This window comes from Salminus brasiliensis, chromosome 4, assembly GCF_030463535.1.
Source record: "Salminus brasiliensis chromosome 4, fSalBra1.hap2, whole genome shotgun sequence".
Lineage (NCBI taxonomy): Eukaryota > Metazoa > Chordata > Actinopteri > Characiformes > Bryconidae > Salminus > Salminus brasiliensis.
In genome coordinates, this window is record NC_132881.1 from 26,670,187 (window position 1) to 26,694,793 (window position 24,607).

The 24,607-nt window shown below is 39.6% G+C and overlaps 1 protein-coding gene across 1 annotated transcript; it reads left to right on the forward strand.

The window, feature by feature from the left end:
• On the forward strand, positions 1–23,922 carry gabra2a (gamma-aminobutyric acid type A receptor subunit alpha2a). The gene is made up of 10 exons (XM_072677764.1): positions 1–1,115; positions 3,236–3,319; positions 3,779–3,894; positions 8,207–8,274; positions 13,310–13,530; positions 15,241–15,323; positions 17,129–17,272; positions 19,385–19,537; positions 20,870–21,072; positions 21,716–23,922. Exons 2-10 carry the CDS (start codon positions 3,249–3,251, stop codon positions 22,010–22,012), a joined length of 1,356 nt encoding a protein of 451 aa, XP_072533865.1. The 5' UTR covers positions 1–1,115; positions 3,236–3,248; the 3' UTR covers positions 22,013–23,922.
• Positions 23,923–24,607: the final 685 nt, after the last annotated feature.

Below are 24,607 nucleotides of genomic sequence, written 5' to 3' on the forward strand. Positions count from 1 at the left end.
TCATTACAGCCCACCCTAATCTCACATAGTTCCCAGGCCCCATGTGCAGTGTACAACCCAGGTGGGGCCTATCACTGTGAATGCCCTAGTGGGCATGGGAGTCCAACATGGAACCCATGAACAAAGTGTTCTGGATCCCAGTTGGGATAACCGTGCAGGCCCCATATGAGCATATTATGTGGGGATGCTTCTTAAAACAGCTTAAAAAAAGTAAAAGTATCCAAGAAATGGATGCTTGTGTTTCTGTGAATTAAATGTCTAACAATGCTTAGAAAACTGACCAGAGAGAGTAGATGATGGTGATCTCCCATCTGTATAATACACATCTGAGGACTTCTTCACATTCAAAATTCAGCCTTTAGTAAACATAAATGAACTATTGGTCACGATTAGCCATTACTGATCGCTTTATCAATTTCATATCAATATCTGCTCATGTAAGAGTACATACAATGCCCACTCACATCTGACAGAAGCTCTGCTGATGGTGGGGTAGCCTCATTTAAGGCACATTCATGTAAAACATTCATGTTTTAGTGTTTCGCTTTTCTGGAAAGAGAGAAAGTGAGAGAGAGAGAGAGCGAGAAAGAGAGAGTGAGAAGGGAGGGAGAGAAACGTGAGAGAGAGATAAAAGTGGGAGAGGGAGAGAGAGAGAGGGGAGACATTGAGTGAAAAGGCAAGGAGAGAGAGTGAGAAGGGGAGAGAAAAGTGGGAGAGAGACAGAGTGAGAGAGAGAGTGTGTGTGAGTGAGTGAGCGAATGGCAGAGCTCACCGGACAGCAGTTCTTGTTGAGGCTTATTCCTGTGTGTGAACACACTCCCGGAGTTTTGGGTTGAACTGGAACATAAAGACTCTCTCTCTGAAAGCTGGAGTTTGTTCATTTGTTTTAATCACGCGGGAATTCAACTCGGTGGCGGTGTGTGTGCTGCCCCTCGACACACACATACACAGTCTCTCTCTCTGCTTACAGGTGGTCTGTTGTGGAGCGCGCGAGCTCGGCTCAGTCTGCACTGTTGTGGATTTTCTACTAAATAAACCGCGCGTGCTCCCGAGGCACTACTCACTCCGTCCAGCCGCGCGTGTGGAGACGCACTGAGAGAGACACTCCTGCTCAGGTAAAACTCGCTCTTCTGCTGTGTTTCTGTTTAATGATCTCTCTACATGGTGGAAGTTGAAGCGGCAGACTTGATCTCTGTGCTCTGATGTGTTAGTATTAGATCTGATCTCTGTGTTCTGGTGTGTTAGTATTAGATCTGATCTCTGTGTTCTGATGTGTTAGTATTAGATCTGATCTCTGTGCTCTGGTGTGTTAGTATCAGATCTGATCTCTGTGTTCTGATGTGTTAGTATCAGATCTGATCTCTGTGTTCTGGTGTGTTAGTATTAGATCTGATCTCTGTGTTCTGATGTGTTAGTATCAGATCTGATCTCTGTGCTCTGGTGTGTTAGTATTAGATCTGATCTCTGTGTTCTGATGTGTTAGTATTAGATCTGATCTCTGTGTTCTGATGTGTTAGTATCAGATCTGATCTCTGTGCTCTGGTGTGTTAGTATTAGATCTGATCTCTGTGTTCTGGTGTGTTAGTATTAGATCTGATCTCTGTGCTCTGATGTGTTAGTATTAGATCTGATCTCTGTGTTCTGATGTGTTAGTATCAGATCTGATCTCTGTGCTCTGATGTGTTAGTATTAGATCTGATCTCTGTGTTCTGATGTGTTAGTATCAGATCTGATCTCTGTGTTCTGATGTGTTAGTATTAGATCTGATCTCTGTGTTCTGATGTGTTAGTATTAGATCTGATCTCTGTGTTCTGATGTGTTAGTATCGGATCTGATCTCTGTGTTCTGATGTGTTAGTATCGGATCTGATCTCTGTGCTCTGCTGTGTTAGTATTAGATCTGATCTCTGTGCTCTGCTGTGTTAGTATTAGATCTGATCTCTGTGCTCTGATGTGTTAGTATTAGATCTGATCTCTGTGCTCTGATGTGTTAGTATCAGATCTGATCTCTGTGCTCTGATGTGTTAGTATTAGATCTGATCTCTGTGCTCTGATGTGTTAGTATTAGATCTGATCTCTGTGCTCTGATGTATTCGTATCAGATCTGATCTCTGTGTTCTGATGTGTTAGTATCAGATCTGATCTCTGTGCTCTGCTGTGTTAGTATCAGATCTGATCTCTGTGCTCTGCTGTGTTAGTATTAGATCTGATCTCTGTGCTCTGATGTGTTAGTATTAGATCTGATCTCTGTGCTCTGATGTGTTAGTATTAGATCTGATCTCTGTGCTCTGATGTGTTAGTATTAGATCTGATCTCTGTGCTCTGATGTGTTAGTATTAGATCTGATCTCTGTGCTCTGGTGTGTTAGTATTAGATCTGATCTCTGTGCTCTGGTGTGTTAGTATTAGATCTGATCTCTGTGCTCTGGTGTATTCGTATCAGATCTGATCTCTGTGCTCTGATGTATTCGTATCAGATCTGATCTCTGTGTTCTGGTGTGTTAGTATTAGATCTGATCTCTGTGCTCTGATGTGTTAGTATTAGATCTGATCTCTGTGCTCTGATGTGTTAGTATTAGATCTGATCTCTGTGTTCTGATGTGTTAGTATTAGATCTGATCTCTGTGCTCTGGTGTGTTAGTAGTAGATCTGATCTCTGTGCTCTGGTGTGTTAGTAGTAGATCTGATCTCTGTGCTCTGGTGTGTTAGTATTAGATCTGATCTCTGTGCTCTGATGTATTAGTATTAGATCTGATCTCTGTGCTCTGATGTGTTAGTATTAGATCTGATCTCTGTGCTCTGATGTGTTAGTATTAGATCTGATCTCTGTGCTCTGGTGTATTAGTATTAGATCTGATCTCTGTGTCCTGGTGTATTAGTATTAGATCTGATCTGCGTCCTGGTGTATGAGGTGTATGGTCTGGTCTGGTGTTTCCGAGAAGAGACTATTAGATTGTGTCAGTTAAAGCAGAAGCTTGTATATGAGGCTATGAGCTCACTTCCAAACTGAGAAGGAGCTGCATGCACTTTGTTTACAGGTCTGTAGTTCTACACCCTTCAAATCGCCTAAAAAGGCACAGTGGTGCCAAAAAGGATTGTGTTGATGTAACATGTTATACATTTCCAGCCACATTTAAACCAACTCAATTCGAGAGAAAGATGTATTGTGTGAGCTTTATATTCTGCACAGTCCCTTATTTCTTCCATCCAAATGAGTCTGCTCTTTCAAAATTGCAGGGATTATATAGATATGAATGGCCGAAAGGGTCACTCACATGGACTGCTGGTCTACCTTTCGCTCTTGTTGGCCAGTCAGACTAGGTAAGTGCATTCTTTTGTGTTTAGCTCTTAAAAATGACAGTTTAGAGTGACGTTCTACTGAGTGCGCAAGACTGTCCTTTAACACTGAATAGCTGGTTGGTTACTGTTGGAAAAGACTCCTCTCTGTACCTCAGATAGGGCAGTTTCTTTGAAAGTATTTGGTATTCATTAATGATTTATAATCAGAAAATATGTATCCTTTTAAAACTAGGACTGAACCAGCTGCCTTGCTCACATTAAACAGAAAGGGTCTAAAGAGACAAATAAAATAAGCTGGCCAGCGCAGTTACAGATCAGTGTCTGAACCATTTTCCTTCAGCAGGGTGTCTGAGCTGTGTTTCAGTACCAACTTTTATATCCTTCTATCCTGTCCTTGATAATATACTAAGAAAATGCACTGGAGTGTGTTATGGACATCTCTAATGCTCTATTGTGTCTTTCTCTTGGTAAAATGTGAAGGTCTAGAGTGGAAGTGTCTGCATCAGATGCATTCAAAACCAACATCACGCTTTTCACAAGGATCCTGGACCGATTGTTGGATGGCTATGATAACAGGCTGAGACCAGGTCTTGGAGGTGAGTTACAGTGAACCTATTGTTTCTTGCTTTGATTGGGGCAGCCCATCCAAAGTACTTGGCCAGTAGATCACCATGATCTCCAAAATGGAAACTGTGGAGCAGAAGCAAATAACGTAAATGTATGTTTTTGTAATGCAACTTTATTCAATGTAATTGTCTGGTATTTAAGTTTGACACAGTATATTAAAAATATATTCATATATAATTATATTAATATTATATTTATAAAAATATAATACATATATTAAGGGTTATTTATTGATTAATCAAAGTGATAAAGCACTTTCCCTGGAAAAAAAACTGAATACAATTAATAAAAGTATTTTTTTTCTGTGTATGTATACATTTCATAATTCTTCTTTCTTTCTAATATTTCTTAATTTTATTTTGTTGTTTTGAGGGAGGGAAGTTTAAGTTTATGTAAGATAGATTTATTGAAGCTTTATCTTAATTAATTAATTCTATAATGAAACAATAAGGATGATTTAAGGTGGCTGAAAAGCTTTGACTGACTATAGTCAAGAATGAAGAGGTGGTTATGATTTTCATGACTCAAAATCTGTAAAGGTCATGCTGACTTCACTCTAAAAACTGCTGGTTTGTTTTCTTTTTCTACACAAATGCTGGGTTGAGCCTGTTGGGTCACTCCGCTGGGTTATTTCCGGAGTGCTAGCTCGCTTATGTTTAGTTTATGTGTAACCCAGCCACTGTCTGCTGTACATATCACCTGTAAGTTCAGTATCAGACTAATAGCAGCAATGTTTTTGGCTGTATTCTAAGGATCCTACAAAATGGAGCAGCCTTCAGTGACGTAACAGCTGAGATATGTAGCCTTCCTCAGACGCTAGGTTACTGGCAAGGCTCTGTTTCTTGCCTGTTATGTCACTAAATGATGTACTCTAAATGTTGTTACGTAGGATTCTTCAAAAACAACCAAAAATACATTCTTTTGTTTCTGAGAAATTTTAAGAACACAGCTGGTGTACCCTTTAAGATCTTCAGTGACCCACAATCCTTCATGTGGTGTTAAAAAGCGAAAACAGCTATCAGCATTAATTAACAGGACCTAAACAAGCTGATCAGAACAGTATCGAACAAACAGCTTTGATCCAAGCAGCATCGCAAATCGGTAAGTAGCTACATTTTGAGCTGAGAAGAAGCTAAAGTATTAATAAAGTTTTTTATTTATTTGAACAATTTGTACTTCATTGAGTAGTCTTTCTGTTAGGTGTCATGTTAGGCTCATATGGACTTCATTCTATTAAGAGCGTGTAAGTATTTACGTTCTGTGAAGTCAGGTTACGGGATGTGCGAGCGGTTTTAACAAAATATCTAAATCTTCTGCTCTCAGATACAGTATGCTGTAACAGTTTGTGCCAGTTTCAAAGGGATGTGTTTGTGTTGTGTGTGTGTGTTTGTGTATTTGTGTGGAAAACAATTTACCAAAAGGTAATAATGTCTATTTCTTTTTAACTCCCCCGGCTGAACATTTCTTATTGAAGCTTATTGAAGGCGTACTGTCTGTGAGTCATGCAAAGAGGCTGCTGTTGTGTTTTGGTTCTGAACGATGTGTGCAGCACAATGCTGAGTTAAATTAAGCCATAGTTCTAAAATATAATAATAATAATAATAATAATAATAATAATAATAATGACTCAATTGTGTGTTTTTCAGGCTGGAAGTTATTTCCATTTTAAAATACATATATGTCTAAATGTTTGTGGACACCCCCTACCCATTCCTGACACAGATGTGCAATAGCACACACACAGCTTGCCCAGTCTCTGTAGAGAAGTATTTCCAGTAGAATAGGACTCTCTGGAGCAGGTAAACATGATGAACTGAATGATGGTGATTCATCCAATACTATTGCTATGAGTTGGGGATCATCCAACATCCTGACCTCACTAACACTAAAAACAAGCACTTTTAAACAAACCCATTTTGCTTAATATATTTTGGTGTAAAAATACAGGATTCCAGAAATGGTTTTGTATGGGCTTAGTCATGACCAAAAAATCCATGAGTCAATAAAAAAGCTTTTAGCAGCCCACAGTGGACAAGAGCTGCAGAGCACACCTGGAAACATGTAACTATGGTTACATAGAAAGTATTTATTATAGCAGTACAGACCTTTTTAAATGTTGAGCCAATAAGCATGCTTCCCTCTGATTCTAGCCTGGTGATTGGCTGTCTAAATTACATTACAGTATGCATATTATTGACATTAGCATTTATTATCTGGGCTGAAATCCGTTGTGGTCAGGAAACGAGAAAGTGCACTTTGATTAATTTTTCACTGCTGCTATGGAGCTATTTGCTTTGCCATTTAAAGATAGTATCAGAAAGTAGTGCTTAGGGAGATAAACCATGTGTACAAAAGTATTGGGACACCTGCTCATTCATTGTTTCTTCTGAAACTGAGGGTATTAAAAATGATTGTCTCTACTGTCCAGGGAATGCTTTCTGCTAGATTATGGAGCATTGCCACTAAGAGTTCATTGCATTTGGCAAAAAGAGTGTTAGTGAGGTCAGAATGTTGGATAATCACCACCCCACCTTATCCCCAACTCATCCCAAAAGTATTGGAAGAGGCACTGTCATTCCAGAGAACACATTTCCACTGCTCCACAGCTCAGTGCTCTGGGGGCTTTATACCCCACGCCTGGCATTAGGCACGGTGCCAAAAGGCTCATGTTTATCTGCTCCAGAGAGTCCTACTCTATGGGCAGTACTTCTCTACAGGGACTAGACAAGCTGTGTGCGAGCATTTGCACATCATTGTCAGCAAGAAGTAAACACCCTGAAATGCATTGTGGTTGGATTATGATTGAAACACTCAAACCACATTCGGAGGTGGTCATTTAATACAAGTGTGAACGGATTGTGTTTCCTGTGATCAGATTCTGTCATGCAGGCAGAAATACATCAGTTGAAAAAGAAAACATAATTACTGTGGATCAAGGCTGCTCTATCTCCTTGAGCTTGTGCTTATTTCCCAGTAGATGAGAGCAGTTTTATAGAGTTTCTTCCCTTGTGGTTTAAATTGTCTGTCGCATTTTCTGATAGAGTGGAAGGCGGGAATGCGAGAACCATCAATTGCACCATTGCGTTGCAGAACCCCCACTATTCCTCTAAACTGTTCAGTCTTCCGGAGCAGATTTATAGGAGAAACCGTTGTTTACAGGAAGTAAAATGAAAATTAAGTACATATTGGTGTGCTTTGTATGCGAGAGAGTGAATTTGGATCTCATCTGGTCACACTGGGGACGCATTTTAATGACAAGTGTAAACAGAATGTGGTCCAGTGAATCCAGATCATACTATCTGGATACAAATTGCATGTTAATGGCAGGTGTAAACAGGCCCATATTGCATCAGTATCGGTATCACTCAGTTTACTCGGCTTTGTTCAGTAGGGAGCAAGGCTTATTAGTGCCATGCAGTGGTGGAATAAAGAAATCTGTTTGTTTTAACGTAACTGACACAGCATTCACAAAGGTGTTGCACTGTTTTCACATGGACTGTCATTCATGGAAAAATCCAGCTTAATAATTCACTATATAAATATATATAATATATAATTATAAATAACATTTTTTTTGTCATTTAACTGTGTGTATATATCAAGCTGCATATTCATTTGCACCTTGTTTTTTTAACACCCATTAACTGCTGTTAAGTCATGTGCATAATCAAGGAAAACGTACAACAAACACTGCAATAAACACTGAACTACAAAACCAGACAGCTCCAATTACCACAGTGTCTAACCCTGACTTCAGTTTGCAGGCTTTCAGTGTTGAGTTCTGTCCATTTAAGTGCAAAGTAGAGAGAGATGTACAACAATAAATCAAAGCTAACTGTCACTGAGAGCTTTGAGAGATGCAAATATTGTGGATTTGGAGAGAGGCCTGTGCCACTAATCATATTTTAAATGAAATGGTGATGTGGTCTCTGTAATTAGTTAATTACGAAAGCTGTTTGTGTGAGGTGTACGGGAGCTACATAGCAAAATGTTCTCATCAGTGGTGATTGCAATCACTGTATGACTCCAAAATAATTAGTGCTTTTTTTAAAGCAAAGGTGTAAACACACACACACACACACACACACACAAAATCTCTTCCAATCAGTGCAGAGGCAGAGAGATGAATGGATCTGAATCATGGATGAATCATTGCTTTGTGGCTGTGTGGTCTGAGTTAATCATGACACGGCACGGCTCTGCTTCCGAGTTTTTCGGCTTCCCGCTGTCACTAATAATACAGTCACAATGACTCTCTTTACTTCTGTTTTTGTTGTGCAGATCGAGTGACGGAAGTGAAGACTGATATCTACGTGACCAGTTTTGGGCCAGTATCAGACACAGACATGGTAAAAAGATTCTTCTTCATTTTCGAGAAAAAAAATGTTTTTTTTTTTAACAATTATGTGTGGAGCTGGCCATTGTTTAAATATTGAGTAGAGATTGAGTGCTGATGGGTAGCAATATGAAGCCGAATTCATCAGAAACTACTGAATCAAAAATCGGAGAGTGAATCTGATCTAGTCCTACCACAAATCTAGCCTGAAACAGCACACACTTGCACTTTGTAGATGTGTGTTTGAGTGTTTGAGTAGTTTGAACATGATGTCTCCAGTGAATTGATCTCTATTGAATTAAATTGAGTCTGTATACCTGGCCAATACTTAAGATTTTACGTTTACACACCTGAAAGTCCAGACCGAGGTCTGAATTTTGGTCCTTTGGTCTGGGCCGTGGTCCAAGGCACCATGTACACCCGCTATTTTGGTTCCAACCAAGCTGAAATCTGTACCAACAAGATAGATATCAAAGCCGTAAAAATGTATTAATTTGCTTTGACCTGACTTATGAACCAGGTTTTGAGTGTAAGGTATGGATTAAGCCATCAAAATAGCACTGACCTGATCTCTACAAGCATTGGCATATTGATAGCATGCTAATGGAAGGTAATCCAGACAGCCAGTTACCTGTCAAGACTTTGGAACAAGCATGCATATTGGCTCACTCATGCTGATAAGTCCAATCTCAGAGTCCAGTCTTATCCATAAAAAGCTGGTATGGGAGCAGTTTTTCATATATTATAAAACCTACAGATTACACAGATTCAGGTGTGCTTAACATTAAAACCTGCAGTCAGTCTGGCCCTTTGTGAATACGACTGACTTGCTAATTGTAATTGGAATTAGTATTGATGTAATTCAATAAAGTCAGTACTGTAAAAGGACTGACTAACCATCCTCAGCACTATTGATGTATTCAGGCCTTGTTGTGTTGAATGTTTTTCTCCTGTCATTCTTTTTATTTCTCTGTCTCTCTTTTTCACTCTCTCCCTCTGTTGTCTTTTCATAGCACTGGTATCTCCAACAAGCCTAAAAGCTTTTCTTAGTACCCATTTTCACTCTGCTTCACACTCTTTCTGCTCTCAAATATTCAGAATAAAGCACCAGAGAGGTTCGGATGAAAATGCGGTGGTCTGTGTATTATTCATTTGCCCTCTTTTCCCTCTCCGCTGACGCTTACTGACCCCTATCATGCAATCACACAGATTGTACAGTGGGAGGGCCTCTGAGCTCCAGGACCTCCATTATCCCTGTTTCCCTGTGTGCTGGTGTACAACAGCTGTAAAGCTTTGCTTCTGTGTCGTTGAGGCACTCAGCAGTGGAGTAAGAACGAATGCTCATATCGTGCTGATTTTACAGCACACTGGATTTGACTGGTGAAAGGAATCTGGTCAGCAAACGTCAGATATATCACGCCTAATACAATCATTGCTTAGCTTTGCACTCTGCAATTGGCATTGAAGTCTGAGTATAACTGAGTGTTTGCATTTGTGGTTGAGGGTTCTTGAGGATGCAGCTGGACAGCTGTCAGCTGGCCTACATGAAGACATGGCAGGCTCCTGAAAATTTCTATGCAATGGAGGCTCCCCTCCTCTACCTCGAGGCCAAAGATTTGGTCAGACCAGAGCATGTGTGCCCTGTCTCACTATAAGAGCTTGTTGCATCACTAGCTAACATATGTAGTTGAAATGACAATAAAACCCACGTGACTTGACTTGACCTGACATGTCAGTGATTACTGTGTGAATCTGTTTAGAAGAGGAAGGATTGACTGGTGCATAATATTGAACGAGGCAGTTCCTGTTAGGCTTATATTAATCCTCGTTTATGTACAGGGTGAAATGGTAATCTTAATACACTCTTTTTCGCAATAGCCTGTCTTTGACATTAAATATGATCTCCCGTTAGCCATTGCTGGCTGTTCCTGTTTGGCTTTGGTGTGTAGCATGATACACACAGAATGACGCTCCGGTTTTCTTTAACAGAAAAATGCTCTAAGCTCTAAGCTCTACTTTTATTGGCTTGTTTTTGTCACAGACAAAATGGTGCACAGAAGCAGAATCCCATAGCAGTGTTCCATAGAGTCTTACCAATGCAATGTGCTGTTAGCAAGCTGTAGAGATTAGCCTTGCCGCTGTGTGATTGCCTGGTTTGACTTTCCTGAGTCAATACACCAGTGATTACCCTTCTGATGTGTGTTTAGCTCCAGTTTGGTTAGGCTGGGGTAGTCCAGTTTGTGTTTGAGGGAGCAGAGAATTTAAAAGGCTAGCTTTAGTTTGTAGCCTAACACGTCTGCCTCCTCAGCTTTGATTCATTGTCGGGTTTGAGCTCCCCTTCTGCACTGGCACATAAAAAAGCCATAATCACAGGGCCTGATTCAGACAGAGTCTGGCGGTGACATGCTGCTCTCTATTATCAACAACACAGTGTTCTCCTGAAGCGTTTATCACTTAGTCAGCTTTAACTAGGGATTTCACCAGTCTGAATTTGATGCAACTTTTGAGACATGAATATAACAAATAAGGACAGGATAAGGATATTATTTTCCACTATCCTGCTTGCTGAATGCAACAGTTGGTCTCTTGTGGATGAGCACCTGAAAGCTTTTCCCTTTTCCCACTTTATGGGAGGCCCTAGCCATCACTGTGTGATTTATCAGCAAGTCAGGGCAGGTAGATGTGGTGTCAGTCCTCCTAGTGTGTGAAAGCTGGGAAAACCTGCCGGTGCATGAAGACTTGGGAAGTAAATAGGGAGAAGATCAAACGGGAAGGAGACAAATGCTCAAAATAGTCAAGTGTGATGCTCTCCGCTAAACAAAAATGAATGAATTCCTATTTGGATTTACCCCTCTGATGATCTCTTATCCTTTGTGCTCAGGCACCCCTGAAGCTTTTAATGAAATGTCTGTGGCTCATTAGCGTGGAGTTGACAGTGCATTTCAGAGGTCTATCAGAGATCTTCAGAGAGTGTTTGTATGCTGTGTGTGTGTGTGTGTGTGTGTGTAATCTGGGAATTGACAAACTTATTCTACCTGAATGCCTCTCATTGAGTTGAGCTCTCTCGTTGCTATGGCAGCTTTATGCTCTTCCCCACCCCAGGGGTCGATGAAGGGGAACCTGGTGCCTCAGGGGATTAGAGTGTAGTTGGTGATGAGGAGTGTTTCTGACACTTAAGCACTCAAGACATAAAATGTGTCGCACACAGTCACACACAGTCACACACAGACACACAGTAAAGATGAACATACACTCTTAAACAAACCTTTTTTTTTAAGAGCTCTTAGGTTCCGGATTCAACCATGTAAACATGTAAAGCCTTTTTAACCCTTCAAAGTAATAACAGTCAGATATTTGGGAATATATAATTTTTAATTCTGAGAGTTCTGCTCTGGGCAATAGGGAAATACCTTCATTCAAACAAGAGTGCAGTTTTTTGATTAAAAGTTACATGCTGCAGAACTGCAGATTGTAATATCCTGGTGTCATGACCAGAGGTTGGTCGAGTAGCCTAAACCATACTCAAGTAAAATTGATTTGAAACTGCTTCAATAAAAGCAAAAGTACATTTTCCAAAAAAGCAATATAATTTAGAGGTGGCAAGCACCGTTCTGTAATCTGATTAAAATCATTTCTGACAGGATCTTGTGAAACATACATATTTAATGTGATGAACAGCACTGACAGATAACCTCTAACTGTCTAAGACACCTGCTCAGTCTCGTCAACTACCCCCCCCCCCCTCTGCACCTCGAATTCGTTTTTTGGCGACATGCGTTTGAGTGAATTCTGTGAGCCTTTACCTTTATGTAGCCCAGATTGTTGTCGATATCTGTCTGGTTTGGCCAGCAGTAAAGGTGTCAGAGGTGTGCATTAGAGGTGTGTATCAGAGGCTGCTCTGTCAGATACACTGAGGAGCTGAATCAAATGGCAGCAGCTCTGATCCACATTACTACGTTCACCAAATCTGACAGTCTACAGTTTTCCCTACTGTAAAATGCACTCAGTACATTCTAAGGCATCTATACATAGCTAGCTAACTGGGTTTTAAATTGATGAATGTTTTACCAGTCCAATAGAGGTAAATCAGTTAGGCCTGTGACAGAGCTGAACATTTCACCAGTTTTCTGGAAAAACTGAATCTTCACCCCCATTTTCTGAAAACCAGTAAAAAAAAATGGAAACCAACACAGATAAACATGAGTGGAGGGGTTGTTCATTTCAGATTGGTGTTGACATTTTTCATTTTGCCAGTTTATAAATGACAGATTTGATGGATTTTATATAATTATGATGCCAAAGAAATACTAAAACACAAAAATACTAAAGCTAATTTGTTTAAATTAAGGTCTGAGTGAGAAGACAGAAATAGGCAGTGTTAATGACATGTTTTAATTATACTTATTTACTTATTATTACTTATTTAAAGTATGAGACTTGTGTACTTCCACCACCTCTGTTCCCAGTACTAACTCATAGAACTGCAGAGGAACAGAATCTATCAAAATTAGAACTGGAGATACTATTCTATTACTCCAGTCTAAACATGACAAGTGTGTGACCAATTACAAAGTATGGATGATTAAAAATGACATAATTAAATTTAACACAAAAAAGGACATATACACATATAGTTCAGTAGAAGTGTTTTCTTGAAGTAGATGTTTAAAAATGCACAATGCACAAATGTACAAATCCTTGAGTAAATAGCGGCGCAAATTAAAGTCATTTTTTTTTACCCACCTATGGTTATTATTTACTATTCTAGTTGTCATGAAAAGAGAAAACTACATAGAACTTCTTACTTTTAAGTTAAGGTTTGAAAATCTTTAATGGTTCAGAAGCTTCAGTGAAAAAGGTTCTTTCTTACATCAAAAAGGATTCTCTAGGGAAAGAATCCCAAAATGCTTCAGTGAAATAACTCCAAACCCAGTCGGTTGAGCTGTGAAAAGAAGAAGCTCTAACTAATGCATTTAATCTTCAGGCCACTCTATCTTTTTCTAATTACCCAATTTCTCAGCACTCTGGCTCTGTGTTGTGCTTATCAGGAGTACACAGTGGACGTGTTTTTTCGCCAGCGCTGGACGGATGAGCGGCTGAAGTTCCGTGGGCCGATGAACATCCTGCGGCTCAATAACCTGATGGCCAGTAAGATCTGGACCCCAGACACTTTCTTCCACAATGGCAAGAAGTCTGTGGCACACAATATGACCATGCCCAACAAATTACTGCGGATCATGGAGAATGGAACACTGCTCTACACCATGAGGTATACTGCCGACAAATTACACACACTCACCTGCGTTTTCCATTCTGAGAGTTCTGTTGTGGTGACATGTAATGGAAGTGTACAGTGTGTGCAGAATTATTAGGCAAGTTGTATTTGAGAGGATTCTTTTTTATTATTGAACAACAACTATGTTCTCAATCAACCCAAAAGACTTATAAATATCAAAGCTTAATATTTTTGGAAGTTGGAGTGTTTTTTTTTAGATTTGGCTATCTTAGGAGGATATCTGTTTGTGCAGATAACCATTACCGTGCAGAATTATTAGGCAACTTAATAAAAAAACAAATAAAAAAAATAAATACCACAATCTCACTTGTTTATTTTCACCAGGTAAACCAATACAACACCACAAAATGTAGAAATAAACATTCCTGACATTCAAAAACAAAACCAAATCAGTGACCAATATAGCCACCTTTCTTTACGATGACACTCAAAAGCCTTCCATCCATAGATTCTGTCAGTTGCTTGATCTGTTTACGGTCAACATTGCGTGCAGCAGCCACCACAGCCTCCCAGACACTGTTCAGAGAGGTGTACTGTTTTCCCTCCCTGTAGATCTCACATTTCATGAGGGACCACAGGTTCTCTATGGGGTTCAGATCAGGTGAACAAGGGGGCCATGTCATCATTTTTTCTTCTTTTAGACCCTTACTGGCCAGCCACGCTGTGGAGTATTTGGATGCATGTGATGGAGCATTGTCCTGCATTAAAATCATGTTTTTCTTGAACGATACCGACTTCTTTCTGTACCACTGCTTGAAGAAGGTGTCTTCCAGAAACTGGCAGTAGGTCTGGAAGTTGAGCTTCACTCCATCCTCAACCCGAAAAGGTCCCACAAGTTCATCTTTGATGATACCAGCCCATACCAGTACCCCACCTCCACCTTGCTGGCGTCTGAGTCGGAGTGGAGCTCTCTGCCCTTTACTGATCCAGCCTCGGGCCCATCCATCTGGCCCATCAAGAGTCACTCGCATTTCATCAGTCCATAAAACCTTAGAAAAATCAGTCTTAAGATATTTCTTGGCCCAGTCTTGACGTTTTATCTTATGTTTCTTGTTCAAAGGTGGTGGTTTTTCAGCCTTCCTTACCTTGGGCATGTCCCTGAGCATTGCACACCTTGTGCTTTTTGATACTTCAGTAACGTTGCAGCTCTGAAATATGGCAAATCTGGTGGCAAATGGCATCTTGGCAGCTTCACGCTTGATTTTCCTTAATTCATGGGCAGTTATTTTGCGCCTTTTTTTTTTCAACACGTTTCTTGCGACCCTGTTGGCTATTTGCCATAAAACGCTTGATTGTTCGGTGATCACGCTTCAAAAGTTTGGCAATTTCAAGACCGCGGCATCCCTCTGCAGGACATCTTACAATTTTTGACTTTTCAGAGTCCGTCAAATCTCTCTGATCCAAGGAAAGGAAGTTATAATAATCTAGTAATATATAGTTATAGTAATGCCTGCAGTTTCAAAAGCGTTATAGGAGAAGGCAAACATATCCTTAAATGTGTTGTAAGTTAATTTATCACGATTGTATTCTAAAAAGAAGTAATTCAGGACCGTTTATTTTGGTTCCTCACCATTAAATGTTCATACAACATAACAAATTTTATATGGTGTAAAGTATGTATGTGCAGTGTGGCTTAAGGGGCAAAACCATTGGCAATTTGTGTTTATGAATGAAATGATACAGGTTGACAGTGCAGGCAGAGTGTCCAATGCATCTGGAGGACTTCCCCATGGACTCTCACTCATGTCCACTGCAATTTGGAAGCTGTGAGTTCAGATCTCTGTGTTGGTTTTCCCCACAGCAGTCATTCTCAAACAGGGACCACCAGATAGTCTACACTTTTCTATCACTCTGTCACTATATGTTGGAAGTTGGGTGGGAGCAAAAGTGTGGGGTAACTGTATGTTGAGTGCTCCTTTGTAGATTTTATTAACTCTAGTTTAATAAACACTGAATATCAGTTATAGTCCGACAACATATCAGAGTAGTAACAGTAGTGAACCATGTGAATACATTGAGGTAACTATCTTGAAGATGTTTTGTTGATGCATTACTTACATTAGGTAGATTTACTGTTGATGACATCAAGCACACTTAGTGTAACTTCTATTAAGCAAAACCTAACCCAGCCTTACACAAAACTCTAGCCCAGGTCCTAATCCTAACCCTAACCTCAACCCAAAACCTAATCCTAACCATCATAATGGCCCTAATCCTAACATTAACCTCAACCTCAACCCAAAACCTAATCCTAACCATCATAATGGCCCTAATCCTAACGTTAACCTCAACCTCAACCCAAAACCTACTCCTAACCATCATAATGGCCCTAGTTCTAACCCTAACCTCAACCCAAAACCTAATCCTAACCATCATAATGGCCCTAACCTCAACCCAAAACCTACTCCTAACCATCATAATGGCCCTAGTTCTAACCCTAACCTCAACCCAAAACCTAATCCTAACCATCATAATGGCCCTAATCCTAACCCTAACCTCAACCCAAAACCTACTCCTAACCATCATAATGGCCCTAGTTCTAACCCTAACCTCAACCCAAAACCTAATCCTAACCATCATAATGGCCCTAATCCTAACCCTAACCTCAACCCAAAACCTACTCCTAACCATCATAATGGCCCTAGTTCTAACCCTAACCTCAACCCAAAACCTTATTCTAACCATCATAATGGCCCTAATCCTAACCTTAACCTTAACCCAAAACCTACACCTAACCCTCAACCTGTCCTTACTGCTAACCCTAATCTCAACCCAAAACACTTAACCATCACCCTGGCCCTAATCCTAACCTTAACCTCAACCCAAAACCTACTCCTAACCCTCAACCTGCCCTTACTGCTAACCCTAACCTCAACCCAAAACTCTTAACCATCACCCTGGCCCTAATCCTTACCTTAACCTCAACCCAAAACATAATCCTAAACCTCACTCTGTGCTTAATTCTAATCCTAACCTTAATCTAAACCCAAAACATAATCCTAACCCTCATCCTGACTCATTAATTTTAATTCACTTTAAGATCCACTTCCAGACTGATGTCAGCAGCAGGTTTAATAACAGATTGTTGGGGATATTAAGATGTCTGTGTTAGACCTGTTAGATGACCAGTGATTTCTCAGGGGAACATGTACAGATCTGAACTTGGACACTTCAAATAGTGAAGAACAGCTGAATTTAGTAGATGTCTCTTGATAATCTACATAACATTAAGATGCTGCTACATCACTGATGTGTTACTGAGAGTCTGATGAGTGTTTATTTCCTCCATAAAGGACCACTTTTAATAAAATGTCCAAATGTCTTGCCTAGGGTCCCTTAAGACCAATTTGAAAACCATTGACCTACAGGATATTTTAGTGTACTGGTGCAATGCATTGCAGTCCTTTACCCCCACTGCTCTCTTAGACCTCTGTATGATGACGTATTGTAACACCCTTAGCCTACATGGTTAAATGCATCATATTTACTGACCTAGACCATTGAATTAAATATATATAACGCAATTCAATTCAAATTGTCCTGCTTCCATGTCTGATGCTCCTGTGCGTAGATGCATACACTCTGACCGAGGTGACTTATGTTTGGACACGAAACGCCACTTTCTCAGTGGAAGTGGCGCCGGATGGATCAAGGTTGAACCAGTATGACTTAAGGGGGCAAACTGTCGGCACCAAAACCGTCAAATCCAGTACTGGTGAGTTAACATTATTGCAAGCAGTTGCTTACAAGCTTGTCTGGTTTAGTTTCTCCTCCATTTCCTTTTTTTTTTTTTTACTTACTTACTTCTGGAACATCGATGTAGGAGCCATGGAGAGGCAGATTGCAGTCTTGAGTTGTGTTTATTTAAGTCAAGGTAAACATATGTGCATTTCCAATAAATGATTGATGATCGATAGCTGTATAGAGGCATCGATAACCGAGGACAAGATGAAGGGAAATCAAATAGATCAGACCATTACAGAAGGCTAGAAAAGCTAGGCTAGAAAAGCTAATCTAAAACAAGAGGAGAAAATCAGAAGAAATCTAAAGCAAGCCAAGGCAGGAATACTCTGAACCAGGAGGCAGGAAAGATACAACATACAGTGGAATGATAAAGGACCAAGGCAACACATTGAACTGAAACACATGAATAAGAGACATGTTGAGAAATGTAAAACCAGACAGAGATAAGGGACAAGGAGGACAGGGGTTGTTCCAGCTTATCTATTAAGGTAAAGGTGCACATATTTGTCACTGTAGCGAAATGTGTCTGTGTATGTGCATTTTACCATCTGTAATAGTGAACACACACACACAAGTGAACTAGGGGCAGTAAGCACACACACACCCAGAGTGGTGGGCAGCAAACTCCAGTGCCTAGAAAGCAGAGAGGGTAAAGGGCCTTGCTCAAGGGCCCAACAGTGGCAACTTGCTGAGCCCGGGTATTGAACCCACAACCCTGTCATCAGTAGAGTATGTAGGTTTTGTAAGATTTGTGCCCTGTCTTCAGAGAAGCTTGCTTTAACCCTGACAAATTTCAGTGTAAACTTCTAAATCCCTTCACGTTTCTGTAGCTGTAATACCTGCTGGTATTGGTATATAAGATGTCCAGTGTTTCGTCAGTGGCAGGAAAATCTGTGTTTAATCAATGGGCATCCGGTCTGGATGAGACCAAAGCAGTTCATAACCTTGTACTGAGAGAGAATTCCTCATGCTGAGAAAAATAGATTGGCACTCGCTGAGAGAGAGGGAAAACGCTCTAGATGTGATTTGTAGTTTGCCCTCTGCCTATCTCTGACTCGCTTTCCCTTTCTCTCATTCTACTTGTTTCTCTGACAAAATGCAGGTCCTATTCTTCACACTCTGTCTGTTATTCATCCCTTATATATATCGTCATATTAAATACAAGTCTTCTGTTGCTGTTACACTGTATGTTCAGAAGTAATAGTGAATTTAGCTACTTTAAAATGCACCCAGTGCTGGCACAGATGTTCTCACACAGTTTATGTAGTCTCCATAGACAAACACTGCCAATAGAATAGGATGCTTTAGAGGTCACCATGCCTAATGCCAACTTTGACTAGAGAGGTATAACATAGGACTGTACCCGACTCAGAATTATGTGGATTGGGTCAATTCATCTATACTGAGACTATAGACTATTTGGAAATCCATTGGCCTGAGTTTCAGTGATATCAACCACATTGACATACTAAAATTCAGCAGTCACAGGAACATGACTATGATTATCAGATTGTGAACTGTATATTCTCATTTGAATTGCTGACATACAATGTTGAGCTAAAATAGGCAGCACACACATGTATTCTTGATTAAATCAAGCTCTTGATTTCACTTTAAATTAGCCTAATAAACAATATCATTACCTGCAGTGTATGTATAGTAAATCTACCCAGATAATTATTATGTAATGCACCAGTTCCAAGTGGTTTGCCATATTGGATTGGATGTTGTTGAAGGATTAGCAAATTCTTGCATTCAAAGTTTGCATTTAGATTATGTTAGATTGTTCTTAAAAGTTCAGAATGCTTCTATACTGTAGAGTAGAGTAGCTGCCACTGCAACAAGGGGGAACAAATTCTCTATTAAAACACTTGTTTTCAGAAGAAATGTTAGATAGGTCTTTGTTTAGACCTCCTGCTTTTAACTGGTCAGAGACTAGACTGTGTTAAAACATGACTAAAGAACTGGTCTTAATGAGAAATCTTCACCACTTCAGCTTATTGCCTTCCCAGACTCCTCAGAGGGTGGGTGCTGTAGGTGTTGTGTAGGTGCATTACAAATATTTCTCTTATTCTCTCTCTAGGTGAATACACGGTAATGACAGTTCATTTCCACCTGAAGAGAAAGATTGGTTATTTTGTGATCCAAACCTACCTGCCCTGCATCATGACAGTGATCCTGTCACAGGTGTCCTTCTGGCTCAACCGTGAGTCTGTCCCTGCCCGAACAGTTTTTGGTGGGTGATCATATTGGTGTTTTAATTATGTTTGTGTTTGATGTGATAGAAACTCTGGGAAAGCAGATAGTGATGTTGAAATGTTTGGATAAAAATATATCCTTAAGTAGCAGGGATATGTTTCCCAGTGCTGCTAGATATTGGCGTCCTCCCTTTGAATAAACATCAATTTGCATTTCGAATTACAAAAGAAGCCAAGCAAATAAACAATAAAAATGCTAACCTCCTAGACAAATTGCATTAAAATAATATGAAACACACATGCTTTAAGTTATTCCGTCTATTGGCTTTAAAGAAGCATTATGCAAGAATTAGCATTTCTTCCATCTGGGCTGCCCCTTTGAGCCAACACTAAATGACATGGTTTTCATATACATTTTACAAGCTGAGAGATACAGAACCAGCCACTGTCGTGAAATAAGCATGTAGACAGATGTGGTAAAGTAATATGTAATATTACAGAATTTGACACAAATATGACTCAGGTTACACGGCATTACAGAATGTTAGAGTTCCATAGTGTAGGTTCTGGCGTGCTGAGCCAGGTATTGCTACAATAGAGGGGCTGTTACTGACCAGTGGAGCATCAACATGACTTTGGAGCTTTGTTTTAAGGTAAAATTCAATATAATGCTGCTCTGGGTCTGATTGTTTTTCTGTTTTTTTTTTTATATCAGAATATGTAAACCACAATGTCTGTTAAAAAGCAATGTACATAATCAATTTACTTGTGAGGACCAAACATCATATATGATCAAATATGGCAGTTACTAATTTTATCCCAAATAGAATCATTTAGATCAAGTAAGATACATGGTCGCTCTTCAGTAATGAAAATGACACTGGACTGGACATTTTTAAAAAAACACTAACTAAGCATGCTGTTTCAGAAATGTACAAATATAGTTTTTATAAATAAGGGAAAATTACTTATGACTAATCTACTCTGACGTAGAGGCTGGAAGTCAAATGGAGGTTGGTGCATCTTGATGACAGATGCATGTCTTCAGGCAAAAAATTGGTCTCCTTTCAGCCATTGAACATGCAAGTCAGCGGCTGCTGAGGTGTCCTTATTTTGTTGATGGCCTCTGGCACAGTGTCCACGTTAGAGCTGAATGCGTCCTGTACCCAAATCACTCTCGAGCTAAAAAAGAGCGCATACGCCCTCTATAACAGATGCCCTAGCTAACTTGCTGACTCAGCAGCAACACTGTAATAAATTAGACTTTAGAGATTATTATTTCAGCAAACGTGCACCCAAACAGTTAGACAAAGGCAGCTGATTTAGCAGTGAAGCTCAAAACAGCTAAAAACTGTGTGTTCTCCACCCAGGTGTGACCACAGTTCTCACTATGACCACTCTGAGCATCAGTGCTCGGAACTCACTGCCCAAAGTGGCCTACGCTACCGCCATGGACTGGTTCATCGCTGTGTGCTATGCCTTCGTTTTCTCTGCTCTCATCGAGTTCGCAACAGTCAACTACTTCACCAAACGTGGCTGGGCCTGGGATGGAAAAAGCATCGTCAACAACAAGGTAACCATGACTACGCAGACAGTTGCAGGGAGACATCTGCCAGCTGTGATTCTGAAGGCTGAATGAGTCTACTCATATGCAGGATCACTTAGCTCACATGAATAGTCTTTGCTGTGGGTGCAGTTCTGAATTGTTATTTGTGTTGTAACAAAACCTAATATTTGCACACTAATATTGAGATCATTAGCAATGTATTAATAATGAGATCTGATAAAGACACCTGGACGACACCTGAGTTATTTAGTCATTTGCCAGACAGAAAGAATCTGTTCAAAAAGCAGTAAATAAGATTGAACAATGACAGCATTATATGCAATTTGCAACCGAAATAACAATAATAATTACAAGACTAATTATGGCAACTGTAGAGATGCATGCATTAGGCATTTGAAACTACATCAGATTATTGACTGACTTATTACTTAAGTGCATAAAAATGTGTTGTGTCTTTGACTAATTACAGTTACAGTTCTCCTAACTCACATTTTTGCATCTCAATTAGATTTTTTAAACAATACATTTGACTCAAACATTAGAAAATGAGCTTCAGTTCAATTTATGCTGGCCTGATTTTACATTTTTACAGTGTAAATGATTTCATGCGTATATGATTGTATGCATTGACTGAGTGACACATCCACAGAAAAAGGAAGGCTCGGTTATGAAGAAGAATAATGCATACGCAGTGGCTGTGGCTAACTACGCCCCCCACATTGGTAAAGACTCTGCTCTGCCCACTGTCTCCAAGAGCGCTCCAGCAGAGCCAGCTAAAGCTCAGCCTGTGGCTAAAGTGAACAAGAAGACCTTCAACAGTGTGAGCAAGATCGACCGCATGTCCCGCATCATCTTTCCCGTGCTCTTCGGCAGCTTCAACCTGGTCTACTGGGCCACTTATCTCAACAGAGACCCTGTCATTAAAAACATGGTCCCCTCTCACTGAACCATTTATTACAGCCTCATACATCCAGTACCTGCCTACAGCACCAACACATACCATATATTTACAGACACACACATCAGAGCCAAGCATTTGTATGATATAAAATATAATGGTTTAAATTTCTCTCTGTTGAGACTGTACATAATGTCTTTCATCCTCACTGCCAGACAAAGCTACTTAAGGATCAGCATTTTATTAATTTTCAGCTTCAATATCACATGCAAATGTGATTTCTATTTGATTTTATTTTCTTTAGCTTAAGATGTTGCCAGCACCCAATGGCATGGTAGGCACACTATCATTTAAAAGTTTAGATGAAATATCATATCAATAATTACAAATTACCTTGAAATCTAAAAAAACTAAATTTTGGAGCATTTCCGTTGGTCCATTCATAAAGAAAATGGGCGTGATGTGAAAAAAAAACAAGCCTTGGAGTCAAATTGTGTGAAAAGGTGAAAAACAACACAAATAGAGATACACGATTTTTAAATGTTGCTACACAATAATGTGATTATCTATTTACAGTCATTTTTTTCCACAAAAAAACAACAAATAGATATTTAAATATGAGGCATTCTGGATATTAATGTAATGCTGTACAGCTATCTCAAGTATTATGGTTCATTATCCGTTCATTATCAAAAATGCCTTTTGTTTTTATAGCTTTCTATACATTTTTTGAAACCTATAGAATATCACCTTTTTGAAACCTATAGAATAATATTATGCATGTACCTGCAACACAGTAGATTTTTCTACTGTTAAAAACATTGATCCCAAAGATTTGAATGGTGGTCTATCTCCCCAGGTCAAACAATTATGAGAAAGTAAAGTCTAACACAGACATCCTGTGACGCGAATAGAGGCCTGTTGCAGCATCTTTTCCAACTTGATGCAATTGAGCATCCCCTTGCGCCTCAGTACACTTAGAGGAGATTGCTCAGAAGTGCTCAGCTTAGTTGACCGAGTGGCAGGTGAACCCTGTGGAGAAGGAGCCTACCATTGATTTAATATTCACTCCTCCCACAAAGAGCACTACCAGTTACATGCTCAAGGGCCACATTCTGCACAACATAGCACTGCTGGGCTCAACCCTGAGGCTCTTGAACCTGAGCAGTAAGGTGCAATTCTGCACTGCTAAGCAGCTCCATTATTGTGCATAAGTGCATCACTAGGAGGAAAATGTAAGTATTTTTTTACTGTATTTTTAATTACGTAGCTTAATTTATATTTGATGTTGTTTATTTGTGTGCTTTGTAGATTATGTAATGTTGTATTTACTGTTTCTACACTGTGCTAAAAATCAGAAAGCCTTTCTACCCCAGAGCTGCTCAGAGGTGCATTTGTGATGCAGTGTGTTTTAGATATTCTTCATATACACATACAGTATACGTTCTGAAATCACGTCAGCACTTAGTGTCTGTGCAGTTAGGAACGCTAAACTCTCACTTATTAAGCTCACACACTGTATGAAAAGATTTGTTTCCTTTTATGTTTAAAAACAACCAAAAAAAGAAACCCTTGTTGCACTTCTGTTGATTTACCTGAGCTGTAGTATGTACACACACGCCAGTACACTTCTACACCCACATGTAGCATTTTTGTAGTAATCTTAATCTGCCTCTCTATCATACATTTCTAAAATCAGTTCTAGTACAGAATATTTGAACTAGTCAATATGTTCTGTTCTGTTTTGCCTCGTCTGCTACTGTGCTACTGTACAGTGTTCTACCTGTGTTGCATCAATCACCCTGCTTCATGTGTTTTATTATTGCATTGAGAGATACTAAATGATGTTTACAACTGTGGTATTCCAAATAAATATTTTTTTTAATGACTGTCCTAGACAAACGCGTTGACTGTAAGAGTTCTCCTAAAAACCTAAATAAAATCTTATGGTTTGGTGATTTGATTCATAACTCCTTAACCTTTTCAACCCTACACTTTATTTGGGCCCACACTTCTGTGACAAGCCCCAGGAACTACCAATATGAATGAGTAAAAAAAAAAGTATCCAACACTTAGCATTTGAAACGCCACAGTTTCCAGCCAGTTTCTCCAGCCCCCTCTTCTTTTAGATGAGCCCACCATTAAAGACAGAATGACTGGCAACCTCAGGTCACTCAAGAACACTTCACACACATATTAGTATCATTGTAGTTCCTGAATACCTGAATAACCACATAATAAACGTGGGTCTAACCATGTCCCCCAATATGATTAAATGTGTTTATTTATATATTTAATTTACAAATGCTGACTGTTAATTTTCCAAAGAGTGCTGCACTGTTATTATATGAGAGGTAAATTTGAAGAGATTTTGATGGGTTATAATTTCAGCTTGTTGGTAGTTGGAATAGGTGATGCCAGAGATTAAATACCCCCCATCAATCCCATTACAATTAAGGTTTATTAGCAATATTTACAAACGTTCAGCTGTTTGCAATAAACCAGTTGAACAAGAGCAATTTGAATAGCTCTACTACTACTACTGCAGCTTCAACCCCTTCATGAAAACACTTCATGACAAGGGTCAGGTCCACAGAATTAATTCTCAAAACTGCTGTGGAGCAATAAAACAAAACATACTTT